The 17,354-nt window shown below is 37.1% G+C and overlaps 1 protein-coding gene across 2 annotated transcripts in view; it reads left to right on the forward strand.

Moving 5' to 3' along the window:
- The window catches only part of GFRA1 (GDNF family receptor alpha 1), a 185,269-nt gene that overhangs the window by 149,869 nt on the left and 18,046 nt on the right, over nt 1-17,354 (forward strand). For both annotated transcript variants that reach the window (XM_034776825.1, XM_034776826.1), the window contains exons 6-7: nt 5,014-5,148; nt 8,842-9,020. In XM_034776825.1, coding sequence (XP_034632716.1) covers nt 5,014-5,148; nt 8,842-9,020 — 314 coding nt within the window. The remainder of the gene's footprint in view (nt 1-5,013; nt 5,149-8,841; nt 9,021-17,354) is intronic.

Raw genomic sequence — 17,354 nt, forward strand, 5'->3', positions numbered from 1 at the left:
GACTGTTATAAAATATATGGGAAGCAGAAAAATTTTGGTTAACTCTTTGTAGCAAGCTATTCCAGGTTCATTCATCTAAATACCAGGCATCTCCAGCTGGCGTGGCTAAGAGAAACTACTGTTCATTAAAATAGAATGCTCTTCCATTTAGTTACTTCATAAGAGGTTGCATACAATTCTGAAGAGATGGCAGCAAGATTTTGTAACCGCTGCACTGTTTGTTTCGGGAACATGAAGGTTCTCTGAGGAATGGACAGTGGATCTGCCTCTGCTCTCACATACACTGATGTAAACTAGAGGCAACTCCACTGAAGTCAGTGGAATTAGAAGTAGAAGAAAACTGGTATAAATGAGAGTAGAGTCATGCCCATTGGCAATAGGTGAGATGTTACATCAGTTAAATGAAAAATAGGTTGCATGGAGGGGTGGTTTTGGATTGTATTGATATGATATACACAGTTTGAAAGTATATTTGTAGGAAGGGATTTTTGGTTTTGTGTGTGAGCTAATGAAAATCAATGAATACAGGTTTTGGTTGTTTTTTTTTTTTTTTTAAGTGATAACCTGTAAAGAAAAAAAACATGGTTATTTGGTGTAGAAAAAGGTTGGCGATTCAAAGATGTGAAACCCAGCACATTGGTCATTCCTAAGTTAAGCACACTGGTCCCGTCTCTGCTCCCGCACTGATTTCATACAAGTGTAACTCTACTGAATTCAATATAATGTTTTCCATTAATTTTCTGAAGCTTTTTCCCTTATTTGTTTTCCACATCCTGTCCTTTTAATTTCCCTATATCTCCCTGAAATTCCATAGGATTTTGTGTTAGTGAACTAGGATTGCAGGATCAAACACTGTACTGCTAGGGATACCCAGAGCTATGAACCACTCCGTTACCTCTCTCAACATGTTCCTAGCTGTCTTACATATGAATCACTTAAAACCGGTTTCAGTGCTAGAAGTGTGAATCTCAGTTACCCGATAAACTGTGTGTAAATCCTGCCAACTACACCACTGTAACATGCTGCTTATGAGCCACTTGTGCTAGCTCTCTGTCTCAGCAAGAATGAGTTTTGTTGGCAGTTGCACTTTGTATCAGTTCCTGCCACACCAATCTGTCTTCCTCACGAGCAAACTCCGCAAGGCTCTCCTTGCCCCAGCCTTGCCTAGCAGGTTAGTCAGTAAACTCCAGCCCCCAAACTCCTCAGAGATGTTTCTCTGCAGTGTATGGCCCCTATCACTGTGTATTCACAGAAGATACTAAGATGGCTGCTCTGATTAAAAAGTCAGTATATCACAGCTTATTCATTTACTGGGGTAAATAGCCCCTACTGTTCAAACACAGCACAGAATTGGTTTATAGTAAAACTAAAACAAGTTTATTAACAAAACAGAATTGATTACGTAATACCCAGTAAAAGAGCTAAGTGTAGAGATCGTTACAAGCAAATAAAAATGGAAACACGCATTTAAAAGTCAAAAACTTAATCTATCAAGATACAGTCTTTGTTCAAGATGGCCTCTCTCACCCACAGTCTACTTTCCAGCTTTTCACTTGCTGGGTTGGCCAGGACTCATCACAGAAATCAAATCACTTGGTTTCTTTGTCTCCTTAAGGTGAAGGACAAAGTGGGGGTGGGGAAGGGGCCTCTGTCTGTTTCTTATATCCCAAAAGGGATTTCTTTGTTGTACAAGTCAGGAAGCCCTCTTGGGAATTCAGTCTCCTGTGATTCCCTGGGGTGCAGGAGCCATGTTAATTCTCTGTCTCTCAAGTTCAGGAACAGGATAAATAACCCCGGCTCGTTTACCTGGATAGCTTTGTTTACTGCTAATATTTAAAAAGAGGTTAAACCCATATTCCATTGTCTAGGGCAGGCAGACCTATGTATCACCTTAACCTAGGCTAGGCTGTCTTGTCTTAAACATGTTTTAGTAACATCTTACAGAGGGAATTTATAACTTCATACATAAGGTTAACACATGCATTTTACAATTATATTAATAACCAGCATGTTGTTAGCTTTCAAATGATCCCTCACAAGGCATATTTTGTGCAGATATTATTGCAGTAGTGTGTAGAGTGTGAATACAGGGGTGCCTAGAGTCACAAGCACATAATTCTGGATCTTGTTAAAAAATAAAAAGAAAAATAAATTAATGGAGATATCCCATCTCCTAGAACTGGAAGGGACCTTGCAAGATCATTGAGTCCAGCCCCCTGCCTTCACTAGCAGGACCAAGTACTGATTTTGCCCCAGATCCCTAAGCGGGCCCCTCAAGGATTGAGCTCACAACCCTGGGTTTAGCAGGCCAATGCTCAAACCACTGAACTATTCCTCCCCCCAGTTATAATTAGCTGATCTTTAAGCCGGGGCCCAATGACTTCTGTCATTCTGCATTCTTGCTGAGCTTGTGTTTCTTCTCTTTCTTCTACTTTGCTGACAGTCCTGTTGTAAAGCATATGTACTTAGTAATTTTAACAGTCTCTGCTAGGCCTGGGTCGATTCCTGTAGTCAAATTCCACATGTTCAGGATCACGCCTTGGTTGGAGGAACTTACCGGTAGTTAAACTTTTTTTCATTCTTAAAAGATATTCTGATTCGAGCTGGGAGATGTGTTGAGGTTCAGGTCAGTTTTGCCTCTGCCTAATGCATGCCTTTGATGCCTGCTCCAGAGAACGTGATACAGCATTTGGAAATAGTGACCACAACAGAGCTATTATGACCTATTTTACTCCCGACTGCCATGATTACCCTGCTCGGTTAATGTCCTTCAGCAGAATTTTCAAGAGGCCGTTTTAAAACAAACAAAAAATTCTACACACAGGGGATAAAGAAATCCACTCAGGAAACCAAATATATAATCTACTTGGGTTCACATCTGCCCCCAGGTTTGAATGACAGACTTATTTTCTACTAGCTGCTCTTTCAACCGCTCAACTTTTTCCTGTGTATACAGTTTATGTGCTGTATGTACACCTTCCTCATCCTGTCTTTCCTATAGTCACTGACCCTGACCACAGTTTGGCACCTTTTACACTTTCACCCTCTGTTTAGACCCATTTTTATGGCCTTATTACCTCTTCTTCTTGAAAGTCTTACCTTAGCGGCCTTCCAGCTTCCTTCATACCCTATTGCTTTCTAATTCTTTATCAAGTATTTTTATCATCAGTTTTTCTGATACTTGTCTATTTTCTTTCCATTAAAAAACTCTGGTTTTTCATTTTCTCTCTACATTACTTTCTTCTTTCCAGATCATAAATATCACATAGTTGAAACAGTGGGCTGAAATCATCAAAGGAATAATGGGTAGATATTTTTCATTGCTTTATTTTAATTTAATAACATTCCTATTCTTATTTATCTACTGTTATATTTTCATAAATAGTACAAGTGATATTTGCTGATTTTGCTATATTCCCCACCTGCATTTCATAAACAATTTGAACTGTTCTTCTTACACATATGCTGCTCTTCTGTAGACATTGGGTAATTATCACTACAACTTCTAGTTAAAAATTGAGAGTGGATAAAGTGATTGCACTCTACTTCAAAAAGATCTCAAAACAAAATATATATATATAATTTTGGTGATTCTTGTCATTTGCAGCTAACTTCAGTTCTGCATAACTTTCGGCATTTCTTTAAGACAGCTCATAATGTTTGTTTTTCTTTGTCTTCCATTTCATTCGTGAAACAATTTAAACATTCCCGTCAATGCCTGAAAGGTGCTCCCATAGTGCAGCATTTTCTATTGCTACACGTTGATGTGGTATTTGGCAGCCCCTTTTTTTGTGAGGATTATAAATTCTAGGCTGTATGGACCCAGTTGGCCCCTCCAGTCTGCACTGTGGGTCTCTAATATGAATCTTCATGCATTCCACATGCCCAGCTACCACTGACAATATATTTGCTCTAGTGTGGAGCAGAGAGAAGTTTGCCCTGAATCTCCAGGCTACTGGGTGAGAGATGTAGGTCCCTAAATACGTACTTAGCCAACGGCTGCCCTCATTAGTGCAATTCTGGACTAATTCCATTGACTTCTTGGGTTGGAATCAATGGAGTTATTTCAGATTTGTACCAAGTTAACTAAAAGCAGAAGGGGAATATAAACTTTGAAAAATACTTGAAGAATGAGCCATTTAAAAATAATTAAGGGGATGATTGGTCAACCCTTACTCAAGTTTGTGAACGCTTACTTAGACTAGGAATGACTTCGACGAGACTACTCATTTGACTAAGTGTTCACTAAAATGAATAAGGGCTGCATAATCTAGATCAATTGAGGGCATTCTCAGTGTTTCCTTTAGGACAGGTAATGCATGTGTAGTACTTTGCAATTGTCTTTTTATTGAATTTCCTCTTGTTGATTTCAGACCAATTTTCCAATTTGTCAAAGTCATTTTGAATTCTGATCCTGTGTCCAAAGTACTAGCTACCCCGACCAGTTTGGTATCATCCTCAGATTTTATAAATATACTCTCCACTACGTTATCCAAGTCATTAATGGCATTGACACTAAAAGCAAAGTTATTTGTAAATTGAAAGCTACAGGAAATAAATTCTAGCTAGTTATGAAGATTAATTTTATTGTTTCTGTGTTCCTCTCCTGCCACACTGTGAGCAGAACCTTTCAGAACAGTGGAGTCCTGGTGTTAGCACCCCGTTGAGATGTATGGGGCAGTTCAGAACTTTCATAGCTATTGTTTCAGGCTATCTGCAAACTCATGTGGACATCTCAGCATCATTTACACTACAGTCAAGTTTTCACATATTTCTTCACAACCATAACAGCTAGAACCCTTTTTTTAAAAAAAATGAAAACTGAAATTCTGCACTCAACACATGACTCTGAGAACTGGGGTCTTAGACACCAGGCCTATAGTGTTTATGCCTTAATCCATCCCTGTTTCTGTCTTCCACTAGATGTTGTTTGTCACTTCTTGGGGAAGTATGTATAAGGGTAGGACATTACAAAGATTACTGATGGTACAGTGTGTTGCTCTTTGTTAAAAGGCACAGTTATGACACCAAACTACATAGACTCCAACAGTCTCAGCGTTGCCCCATGGTGTGACTGCAGCAACAGTGGTAACGACATAGAAGAATGCTTGAAATTTCTGAATTTCTTCCAGGACAATACATGCCTTAGTGAGTACAATATTATAAAATGTCTTCAAACATATATTTGTTCATGTTGCAATGTGCTGTATTGGGTTGTTTCACCTAGTTTTTAAGTACAATGTGATACTGCAAGGCCACTTCTATGCATTTTGATAGATTGGATATGTAGTAGGTATAGAAACTAGAACTAAAAGTAGCAGACCAAATTTACCTGATATGCCATTCACGGCCAAGCTTGTAAACATGAGAAACTGTGGGAGATAATTCCAAATAACAGTGGTACATAATGTGGAAAAATTATTTTACCCACAGATTATATTTTGGGTGGCCATCAGGGAAGATCTCTACCAGAAAATTGCAAGATCTCAGTGGGTTGTGTATAATGTGAGAAATAGGCTATGAAGGGTTTCATATAGATATATATGAATTGGGATTTTATTATCAATAGTTTCTCAGATTCTTGAAATTTGGTCACAAATTTCACTCAAATTATCTTGTTCACAACGAGATCCTGATACAGCAATTTCACTGAGTTTGTTACATTATGGTTTTAATAGCCCAACTTACTTCCAGTTGAGGGTCTCTGAGAAGTCAGTTTTGGTAGGCTTCCTTTCACCAGCAGCCTTATAACTCAATGACAGGGAGCATACACCAGAATTTGAATTTCAGAGAAAGTGTTTATTGCTGATGTAGGGCAATACAACATTTAAGGTAGTCAGAAGAGTGATACATCACACAAACTTGGTCACCACTTAAAAAAAAACAACCCAGAAAGTTATATTAGCAGTGGGTCTGAGGTAGCACATTCTCTAGTTGGGGATAGGGGAGTTATAGTGAAATTCCATCACTGGGCTATCAAAGACCCTGCATTTCTCTAAGATGTTGTTTCTAAGACTCTTGCAGTGGTTTGTAGGGTATATGTAGCTACATGCCGCAGTGAAAGGCTCCAAAAGCTCCCCACTGCCAGAACCTTTCCCCGCCTGTCTTACCCCTGCCAGAGCCTTTCACCACTGCTTGCTTCTTTCAGTGCAGTGGGGAAAGGCTCTGGAGATGGGAAGGCAGCAGAACACTACACTGCTAAAAATAGCAGTGTGGACAGGTGAGGCTCTGTTTGAACATGTGAAGAGCTGTGTACGATATATACCCTTGTGTTCAGATGTGTAGGGCACTGTACTCTACTCACTTAAGCAGTGCCTCATTGTGTACGCTGTTATTTATACCTGTTCTAGCTGGGCAGGCAGTGTTAGTACTCTCCACACCATCGAAGATGTTGACTGCCCTAAGACCATTTTTATCTTTTGCCTCTACCCAGCAGTCTCTCAACATGCAATACTTCCATTAAGCATCAGGAGTTCTGTGTGCAGAACGATGACAGGATTGAGCCCTATTTGTTAAAAGCCTTGGAAGGATTGCTACACAGGAAAGGTTAATGTAGATCATTGGTTAAGCAATCAGTTCTGAGTGGGATTCTAAATGAGACAGAGGACCTGTATAGCATCCATTCTTTCTCCAAACTGCCTCTCATACATATAACATTTCATATTTTGCTAATTTGTAAATGTGTTCATTAGTCATTACTATCATGTTAAAAGTTCCTTTTAGACTTTAAGTGTACACCAATCCCTTTGTCTCTGCTGGAATAAAAAGTTTAATGACTATAAAGCAGAGACATTAAAGGTCTCTGTGAGAAAAATTATACTTGCCCTCGCAGGGAAACCTCTTTTTCATGAAAAAATTAAAATTAAAGGTGTTCCTGGTTTAGTAGCATTTCACAGAGGGAGAAAAAGTGTTCTCGTGTCTTTTCATAAATGGCCTTTCAACATGGGGGAAAAAAACATTTGTTTCAGAACAAAGACTAAAAAAATCAGTTTTAATTTTTAAGTATAGGGTTATTTACATGTATTCTGCTGTTGGAAAATGAAGAATTATAGGTCCTGATCCTTCAAACACACATGCATAACTGTATGAATGTGAGTAGTCCTGCTGAAGTAAAAAGAAATACTCACACGTGTTAAATAAAGTGCATATGTGTTTGCGAAATCTGGGCCTTACGTGAAAATGGCCAGTCTTTAAAAAGCCAGGAGCCCAAATTTCTAAGGCCTAAATGATAGTACGTTTTAAAATCCCAACCAGTGTTCCTTTAATTCTGTTATAACTCCCTGTGGCACCTTTTAAAAAAGGTTGTCCTATTTCAAATCCTAAAGTCCTTTATTAAACTTTATTTTTATTAATATTTTAAATATTCTTATAATACACACGGTGTTGCTTATTCTGCACACTATGGCCCTGATCCTGCATACACTTGTGCACTGGATACTCCCACTGAATTCAGTAGGACTTAAGTTATCCAGGGGTGTAAGTGTTTTGGAGGATTTGGGCATACATACTAGATGGTGGAGTAGAGGGGAAGCACTGGCAAGCTAGGGGCAAAAGTGAGTTAATACAGATGATTGAAACGGTCAGCCATCTACTAGAGCAGTTCAGCGTTTGCTGTGACATCTTATTATGTTTGTCTGCTGTGTTATAGTTGTAAAATTCATGCACATTGTTACAAAAATATAGATACACAGAAGGAGGAAAAAAGAAAATTTATTTTAAAAACTAGAGGATGCCTCCATATTCTCCTGTAGCTTCTCCTACAGCACACTATTTAATTTACATAATTATTTGGTCTCCTATGGCATTTACTCTGTGAAAAATACTGCAGCTTACCTTGTTTAAGGGAGAATGCTGGACAGGAAAATCCTTTCATACTGTTCTCACTTTGCCCCCCCCCCCATCAGTCCAACCAATTGTAATGCCTTTTTTATGAATCAATTTCTGTTTGTTGGAACGCTAAGATCAAATTCTAGAATAAACTGCATCTTTCTAAGATGAGGGGTAAATGTAAATTATTTTATAGTGAGATGGGTGCCAGTGAAGAGTATTGTTAATAACTTCCCCATTCAAGTCCCATGTGAAATTGTTTGCTTTTTTATACAGTGAGTGTGGAATAAAAAATCCCTAAATCCATGCTGAATCCCCAAAGACCTGATTAAAAACTGTTTTTCTATTCATTTGTATAAAAAACCCACAACCAATTTACCCTTGCCATAAACACACTCTTTAATCCCATGAAATTGATAAGCTTTTTAACCTTTATATTCTAAACTTTTAGTTTAAGCACACTTCTCTCACTTTGTTTTGTAGATTTTGTCTGGAAACTGGAAGGGAAAGATCATCTTAAGTTAAACAGTCCCTTGTTTCTGGGCACATTGGTTTTAAAAGCAAGCTGTGGAAATAAGTCAATATATTGCCTGCTATTTGTTTGGCTTGTTACATAATATAATTTATCAGAATTAGGACACAATATTCATATTGTACCTTAAGTCTCACCAGTTAAGTTTTTTGAAGCTTTTGAATGGCATGCTGATTTGCTCACTGAAGATTTAGGGTTTTGAGCTTCCATAAAGAATGTCTGAAAATATTTCAGGGAGAATTTAGCAATAGATAAACCTGTGGCCCCAAAATTCACATTTCTTGCATGTATTCAAAATACATTGAAACTAGCTTTTCAATATATAAAAAACGTGAGTTTGGACAAATAAGGACAAGATTTTGCCTGGGAGAGCATTTTTGGAGTTATTTCTGTTCTATGGCATCAGGGTATTTTTAATGCCAATTCTGCTGTTTGTGGCATTGGTTTATATGCAGAATTTTCTCTATATTTGTTTTCTACAGAAAATGCAATTCAGGCCTTCGGCAATGGTACAGATGTGACTGTGTGGCAGCCAATCCTACCAGTACAAACCACCACAGCAACAACTACGACAGCTTCCAGATTTAAAAACATGGGCTCAGAGAGCACCAACAATGAAATACCCACCCACAATGATTTACCAGCATGTGCAAATCTGCAGGTAAGATTGCTTCATAAGTGCTACACTGAGACAGCAATATAAATGTGCGAAATGGAAAAAAGGAAATTGTTATTGATATAGAATATGTCACCCCTGCCTGCTGCATACGTATACAGATATCCAGATAGACTTGAATTAATCTGTATTCTGCTCTGTTGATTCTAATGTTGAGGTTGTTTACCCCATATTTTGTAATATGTTAGACACTCTTATTTTAAATAAGAAACATAAATAAGAATAGGTTGAACTGGTACAGTAACCCAGGAACAGGACATGGTTATTTAGTGGAACCACAGCTTTGAATATGGAATTGGCATTCCTGCTACCCAGCCAATATAGACCAAATAGAGATGATGCACTCAATCATTCAAATTCAAAGGTTACACTGAGTGTGAACTAGTGTACCTTGCATCATCTTCTTGGCCCTTCATCATGTTAGTTACACCGACTTAGACTCATTTAGACTAAGTGAATGTGAACATAAGCGTGTACGTTGGTATAACTGACATGGGAAAGGGGAAAACGATATAAATCACACATACTCCCCTCTGAATTGGGCCCAGTGTCCTGCTTCAGTTAGTCAATTCATGGTGTGGCATTGATTCTGAATTTTAAAGAGGCTAATCACTTGCCCAAGGCCATAAATGCAGCTATCAGAAAATTACAGAATTTGGGCAGGAAAGAACCACAAAATTTTGGCGGGGGAGAACATGAGGTGAAAGAAAATTTAAACTGAAAACATCTCTAGGCCAGAGGATTTTAGAAATCCTGTATTATAAAGATTTCTGGTTGTTTAAAGATACTGACTTTGCTCAAGGACAGATCTGCTTGGCCCACTTTTAAAAATTAAATTAAATTAGTTTTGTCTTCACAGTGGGACAATAGCCATGTGACACAAACGAACTGCTTTCAGCTTTGTTATGAAAGTTCCTATCTGACATGAATTTGGTTTTACACTGGACAGCCAAACTATGAATCATAGGGCTAGAAGGGACCTCAAGGATCAAGTCTACCACCTCCCTGCCCCACTCCCAAAATGCAGGATTTGTGTCTAAACCATCCAAGAACTAACAGTCATTGTTTCCCTATGAGATAACTTTTATATTTTTCTTACTTATAAATTGTTTGTTTGTTGTATTCTTACTGTCAGAAAATATCAGTGTCCACATTTATTTCCAGGGACAATTTATATTTCTCAAGATTTTCCCAGCCTTTATTCTGCTTCCTCACTTTTCCTATACCAGTTCCCCAACACCAACTCCTTTTAGTTTCTCCCTTTACTTGGCATATCAAGTGGGCGAACTTCATATAAACCTAATACATTTCAGAGGTGTCATTTACTTGGAAGATATATTGGGGTTAATGATGGTGAGAATTACTTTTCTCTCCTTTTTTTTAACTGTGATTTTGCATATCTGTATTTTCATTATTAGTCAAGCTCTGTAAGTTATTGCTAATTAACAAGGGACATATTTACATAGGCATTAGCCACTTGATTTGAAAAAAAATATTCATGTTAAAAAAGAAATACAACTATTAAAAAATTCTTGTGTTTAAAAACAAAAAATTCATGGCGAAAACATTAATTCACTTCATATTATATTTAATAAGTTGCATCGATGAGTATTTCTTCTTTAGAGCAGGGATCATGTCTATATTCCCTGTTTGTACTGCCCCTAGCAGATCAGGGCCTCTCAGTGCTACCAAAGTACACAAAATAAATATTGGATTGGAAATGGCAGACTATCACAAATCCCATTGATTTCAGTTGGAGTTCTGAATGCTCAACACCTTTGAAAATCAAGCCATTTTTCCAGGTAACTGAATTAGCCTCCACTGTCTTCCCTCCCTCCCTGCCCCAGTCCTCTAGCATTTTAAAAGTCACATTATCATCTCAGTCAGTCAGCACTGTTTGGGGCAATATCTTTACAAGTACCACTGATATGGGTAGGTCAGGAGTGACATAGGCGTAAATGTCTCTGTAGAGAACAGTCAACCTTACAGAACTGATCTGCTAGTGTTTAGAATTTAGCTATATCCATTTTCAGAAGTACCTGAAGTTATCTGAGCCAAATAGCTTTATCTTTTATGAGATGTAACATTCCAGTATCAGCACCTTCCTTGCCTCATAACTGAAACCAAACGTTTAATAATGGAAAGTTTAAACCAATCGAATGAGGTTACCCTGTTGTTTTTTATTGAACATACGTTTGTCAGACAATGTGGTGCTACTTTGAATATGAGACTTAAAGTTAAACTCTAAAATATTATAAAGGAACCAAGCTAGTGGAGACATTTCGACAAGCTGTATTGTTCGTATGATCACCTCCCATGAGAAGTGTTCCTTTGTAATATTTTCAGAACCTGCACTAGCACTACTGAGAGCACTCTAAGGGGCTTTGTTATAGTCTTAGTGCTGGAGATCGAAGACTCTTAAAAAAAGAGAATACAGCATAAAAATTATGAAAAGAAGAATTAAAGGTAAAAGCATCAATACAACAAGACAATTACATTTTAAGAGAAAATGAAAATGATCATTCAGATGATGTTAAGTCTTCAGATCATGGTAGGTACAGGGTTGGTTTTTTTCATACAACACAAAGGGGGGTGGGGTGAGGAATGAATTGATTAGTATAAAATGTCATAGAAATGACTAAGTACTAACCTCCTGAGGTTGTAAAATATAGGGCATTAGGTAGCCTGCCAAACTGCCATGTCAGAAATAATTGGCAATCATATTAGTAACAAGAATGACACTGGCTGAGCTATTGTCGGTACATTTTTTCTGACTTCTTCAATGTCATATGGAAAAGACATTAATAGTTTCATCAATTTGTATGATCTCTGGTTTACACACATTTTCGAGGTGCCAGAAATGCTGGGGATGTTTAAACAAAATATATACTTGCTATTTATCTAAAGTCAATATTTACTTCAAATATTTGTTGGAGGTTTAAAATAATTTTTTGCTATAGTGATATCATTTTAAAATTGTTCTTCATGTAAAATTACCACTTATAGAGACTCTCCAGGTTCTTGAATTATAATATTCTTGTAATTTCTTTTTCAAGTTGAAATACTGAAATGTTGACTTCTGATGGAGGCTTTTGCTTTAGGTTTTCTGCTAGTTTGCAAGTGAATTACTTTATTAGCATAATATACTCTATTATGTCCCAAAATTATCTCAGTACTTCATGTTTATCAGGTGGACGCATGACTTCAACAATACTTATAAGCACTTCAATATACCCTGCTTCTAGGGAAGTTCCCCAATGCCTGCAAAAAATAAAAAAAGAAAGTGGCCAGTGGCTAGATCTATATAAAATGCTCAGCACTTTATAATTGCTGCTCAGCGCTCAAGGGATCAGGCCATAAAATATTGTGTACAAAACGCACATGAAAAGGAGAGAAAAGAAAAATGTGAGTATTAGTAGCTTGAGCCTTGTGTGGACGAACTGTTTTCAAATAATACTTTAAAAAGCTTTCTCGTGGCTTTTCTCCATGTTTAGTTCTCTTTCACTGCCATCTTTGGCACCTAGTCTAGTTCTTCTGCATAACCTGTTTCCAGCACTGGGTGTGATCAGTTAGCAAATGTGAAAAATCGGGCCAGGCGCAGAAGAATAATAGGCACCTACATAAGACAAAGCCCAGAATATTGGAACTGTCCCTATAAAATCAGGACATCTGGTCACCCTAGCAGCATTCCATCCAAAAATGGACCTTTCACTTCAGCCCAGCATATCTCCATTGGCTGTGCGTCTGCTCAAGATTTAGTATTAAATCCCGCTCCCCAGTGTTTTTGGATGTATAGAGGGCCAAGGTGAGGCCAATAATGAAGTTTGGCAGGACAACCACATAGAAATAAATGGTCATAGTAATATGATATTTAAATGATATATGAATTATTGTATACATTTGATCTATGATATCAGTAAATACAGAACAAGAAGAATTAATGACTCTTGTGGCGAGAGGTGGAATGTTTTAGTAAATATGTTGTAACTGAAGATTGTGTTAATTTAATTGAAATTGCTGTGTTTTCACCAAAATTTTGCACAACAAACGCCAGCTACTTACCAGTCAGTTGCAGTTTCCCTTAGGGCATTCATTATAAAGGCCTTGATCCTTCAAGCCCTTGTACAGCATGCTGAAGGGAGTGTAAGATTTTTGTGCTCCTGTACAAATGTGGACAGTGGATGCAAATATAATTCAATACAAAGCATGGCCCTTCAGACTGAGGGCAAATAACTCTGGGGCTCCTTGTGCACTTGTTCTTGTACTCTCAAAAGCACATATTAAAAAAAGGCAGAAGGAAATGGGAATATTTCAGTAATGTCAACTTCAAGCGTTCAAAGATTGTCAGAAACAAACCATCCTGATATTTGCTTAAAATAATGAAATAAAAAAAATAATTTGAGGTGCTTTTTTATTTGCCTTCTGTTTTTTGAGTCTTGAAAATGTGACTCAAGTGTATTTTAAAGTTTTTCTCCTCAGCAAATGAGGGTTGCAAGCAACTTTTTTTTTAAATGAAAGCTGAGATTTTCATGTATTCCCGTGACTCCAGGAGCTGAGGCTTTAAGAAAGTCACCAAATATTGCAAGACTTATGATAAAAAGTTTGAGGAGACTGAGGCCAATGCCCAATTTACATGATGCGAATCAAGCACTTAACTGTACTCCTTACTCAGAGGCCGGAGTGTTGCAGGTGCTCAGCCCCAATCAGTTTCTGTCCAGTGCTTGCGGGCAGAATCCTGTCTATAATTATTTAATGTTTGCAAGTACATAAATGTTAAATAATATTTCTGTAAAGTAGGCATTGGTAGAGGGTTAAAAGCCATAGTGTAGTGCTCTGAATACCAAGCCGTAACAGGTGTGCAGCTTCATGGATTGGTAATTGGGTGGTGGGTGAACATAAATAGGAAGCACAGTGAGCATGTATGTGTTTTGTTGATGTGGGAACAGTACAAATGCTGAGGCTGTGCTCTGAATAAAGACACACTGAACTTTATTCCTCTGTGCTGAAGTACTTGCTACTTTGTCTGACTGCTACCCTCACCTTCCAGCCCTTCTACACGGTCTCCTATATTTTCTGCTTCTTTGCCATTCTGCAAAGAACAAGCAAGGGGTGAGGATGTCTGTTCAAATGCCCTTCCAGCTCCATCCCTCATGAAAACACTTTTTTGGCTCTCTTCTTCCAGACATTATAACCATTCAGAAAGTTCTAGACTGTGGCAAAAGATTAACAGGATGGTAATGGTCCCATTGCTCTGCCAGAATAAATTGTAAGAAAAACATTTAGAATATCGATTAAATGTTTCATACTAGAAGATTTAAATTTACCTCCTGTATTTCCAGGATTAGCCGACATAATGGGGTCAGCCTGCTGGCACAAATGATTTATAGAACACGTATTGGCAGCTTTTCTTCTCAAAAGGAGCATCTTTTAATTTGGCTCAGCAGCAATTATATTTTACCTAAAGAAGCCCTGTGTGCTTTGCATTTTAATATTAGTATCTGACAGCCAAAGATAATCTAAAATTTCATCGTCAGTCTTCTAATTTGGACAGTATTGATCTGAATTCTGTGTTTTCCCAATAAAGTGGCTGATTTCCTACTTCCAACACCATTGACCTCAGTGAAGTTTCTTCTGATTTACCTCAGTGTAAACAGAAGAATCAGAACTCAGAAGTTTTCCCCAATAGTTAAAATAGGTCCTATTTAGTTTTATTTAGTGGTCTGACATCTTCCTCTGAAGCACTGGTGCTTGCCACTAGCTAAGACAGGAAATTAGACTACATGGACCTTGTCATACTGCATCAGACACAATTTTCATGTTCCTAGGTGTGAAACCAGGTACATTGATACTTGAGACTAAATAATGCATCATGATTTCCAAAAAAGAAGGTAGTTTAGCATAGACTTGCTCTTAACTGTAGCAGCCACAATTGGTTTCAGAAGTAAACAAAATAGACCATCTTAGCATAACTGTGTTGAAGTCAGCATAATCAATCCATGCATGAATTTGGCCTCATGAGGCTGGTGGATAAATATTGATTTCTCAGTATGCAATTTACTTTGCCCCGGTCTATTGATTTCAGTGGACCAATTTACACCAGCTGAGGATCTAGCTTGATATCACTCTGCATAGGAATTGATGTAATAGACGTATGTTTGTGTGTCCATGTCAGGATGATATTTAAAGGGGTGCTGGTTTTGCCAATAATGGTGCTGTATATTCTTATCTGGGAGTTCTATATCATGAGATAATGGCAGTTGATGGGGCTCACGTGACAAACGCAATTTGTTCCCAGTTTCCCCTCTCCAGACTAATCTGCTGTGTTTTAAAAGAGGGCCCTTGAACATATACCATTACCATTTTTACAGCAGTATTTAGATATATATCTAGAGCCTTTGCTGGTTTAAACTGGCACAGCTCTGTTGACTTCAATGGAACTACACTGGTTTACCTCAGCTGAGGATCAGTGCCCTAGACACACAGAGCTATTTTGAAAATCTGCCCCCTATATTTAATTATTAGTTATAACATGCATGAAACATTTTAAATTATATACTGAAAGTCAGGTTCAAGGAACTTCTGTTATAGAAAGAAATTGAGATGGTCGATTTTGCATGCTTCAATCACAATTTAAATTATGTTTTTGTGAATAGTATGCTTTTCATTGCACCCAAATATGGTACATATATATTATTGGAGTGCATAATAGTTCAGAGTTATTTCATCAGCAATAAAAGATTTTACAATTCATTTTTTTTAAAAGTTGTAATAGTCTCAGCATCTTTAGTATATTATAATAATACAGCCTTTTATAGCTGACTGTAAAACTTCAGATTACAGTTTTAGGAATCAGGCAATTTTGTTTTATAGTTTAATAATTGTTCAAATGTGAGGTTCCTAAAAACCAATTTAATGACTTATAAAAATACCATTTTACCAAAATCTACTGCACACCTTTAAAGAATACTGAAATTTCAACTGCTAGATATGGACAGATTATAGTTTCTATTCTCAGAAAGCAAATTACTCCTACTAAAAACAGATGTAACATTTGCAGCGTTCCCTTAAGCCACAGTTGTTTCACTGTTTTACAACAAAGTCTCCTCTTATAGGAATAATTGCAGAAATACGAAGCACAAGACTAACTGTGGATCAGAAAATTAGAACATTTCCGATTGTGCCAAATGTGCCTATGCATAATTAGTGCTATTGCTTTATAAGGTGTTTCATCATATTAAGGGTACTCTTAATAATAGGTGACTTCATTTCTGTTTTCACATTCAAATCCATCATATTCTTCCCCTTTAAAATAGATCACTTACTATAACATGCAAAAAATGGCCTTAAAGATGGTGCACAATATTATAATTTAATTTTAGGACATAACTACAAGTAATAAAAATTCTAGTGTATCATCCTGTAATAGAAGACATATTATCATTATATTACGAACTGCAATTCTAATATCTTAGTATAAAGAACATTATTTGCTAAATATTTTAACATTGGTTACAAGGTGTTGGACATGATTCCAGACTCACTTACACCAATGTAAATCAGAACTAATTCCAGTGAACTCAGTGCAGTTACTACATCAATGTAAAACTAGTTCAGGCAAAAGGAGAACAATTATCTAGGTTTCTAGTGGGATGGGGACCCTGAATAAAATCCTGGTCCCATTGAAGTCATTATTATTTGTATTACAGTAGTGCCCAGGGGCCCAAGTCATGGGCGAGGGCCCCATTGTGCTGGGCAGTGTAACCAACAGAACAAAAAGATAGTCCTTGCACCAAAAGAGCTAAGTAAACTCCAGTTAACTTCAATGGGGCTAAGCTTTCACCCTAAGTATTATTTGTTCAATAAACCACTTTGTGTGCCACATACATAATAAATAATGTTTTACCACAATGAACTAAGTTAATTTAATATACTCCCACAGCAAGCATATCAAATAGAGAGAGAAACACACACACACACATATCCACAAAGTAAGGAAAATGGATTCCTCAGGAGATTGGTACAGTAATTGGATATAGAGTCATTCGCCTCTAAGACTTAAGTATGAAAATGACCAGCTTGGTAGTTACTAGAGCTGGTTGAAATTTTACAAAGTATTTTTCCACCAAAAAAACCCTGCCTTTTTTTAAGAAATGATTTTTACGTGAAAAACTGACTTTTTTTCTAATTTTAGTAAAGTGATTTTTTTTAATTATTTTTAAATCAAGGGTTATCAGAATGGTTATTAAAGTTTTTTGTTTGCTGACTGTTTATTACGAATAGTTTCATTAAACATTTTGATAATTATTTTGACTTATTAAT

This window comes from Trachemys scripta, chromosome 7 (assembly GCF_013100865.1).
Source record: "Trachemys scripta elegans isolate TJP31775 chromosome 7, CAS_Tse_1.0, whole genome shotgun sequence".
In the NCBI taxonomy this organism is placed as follows: Eukaryota; Metazoa; Chordata; order Testudines; family Emydidae; genus Trachemys; species Trachemys scripta.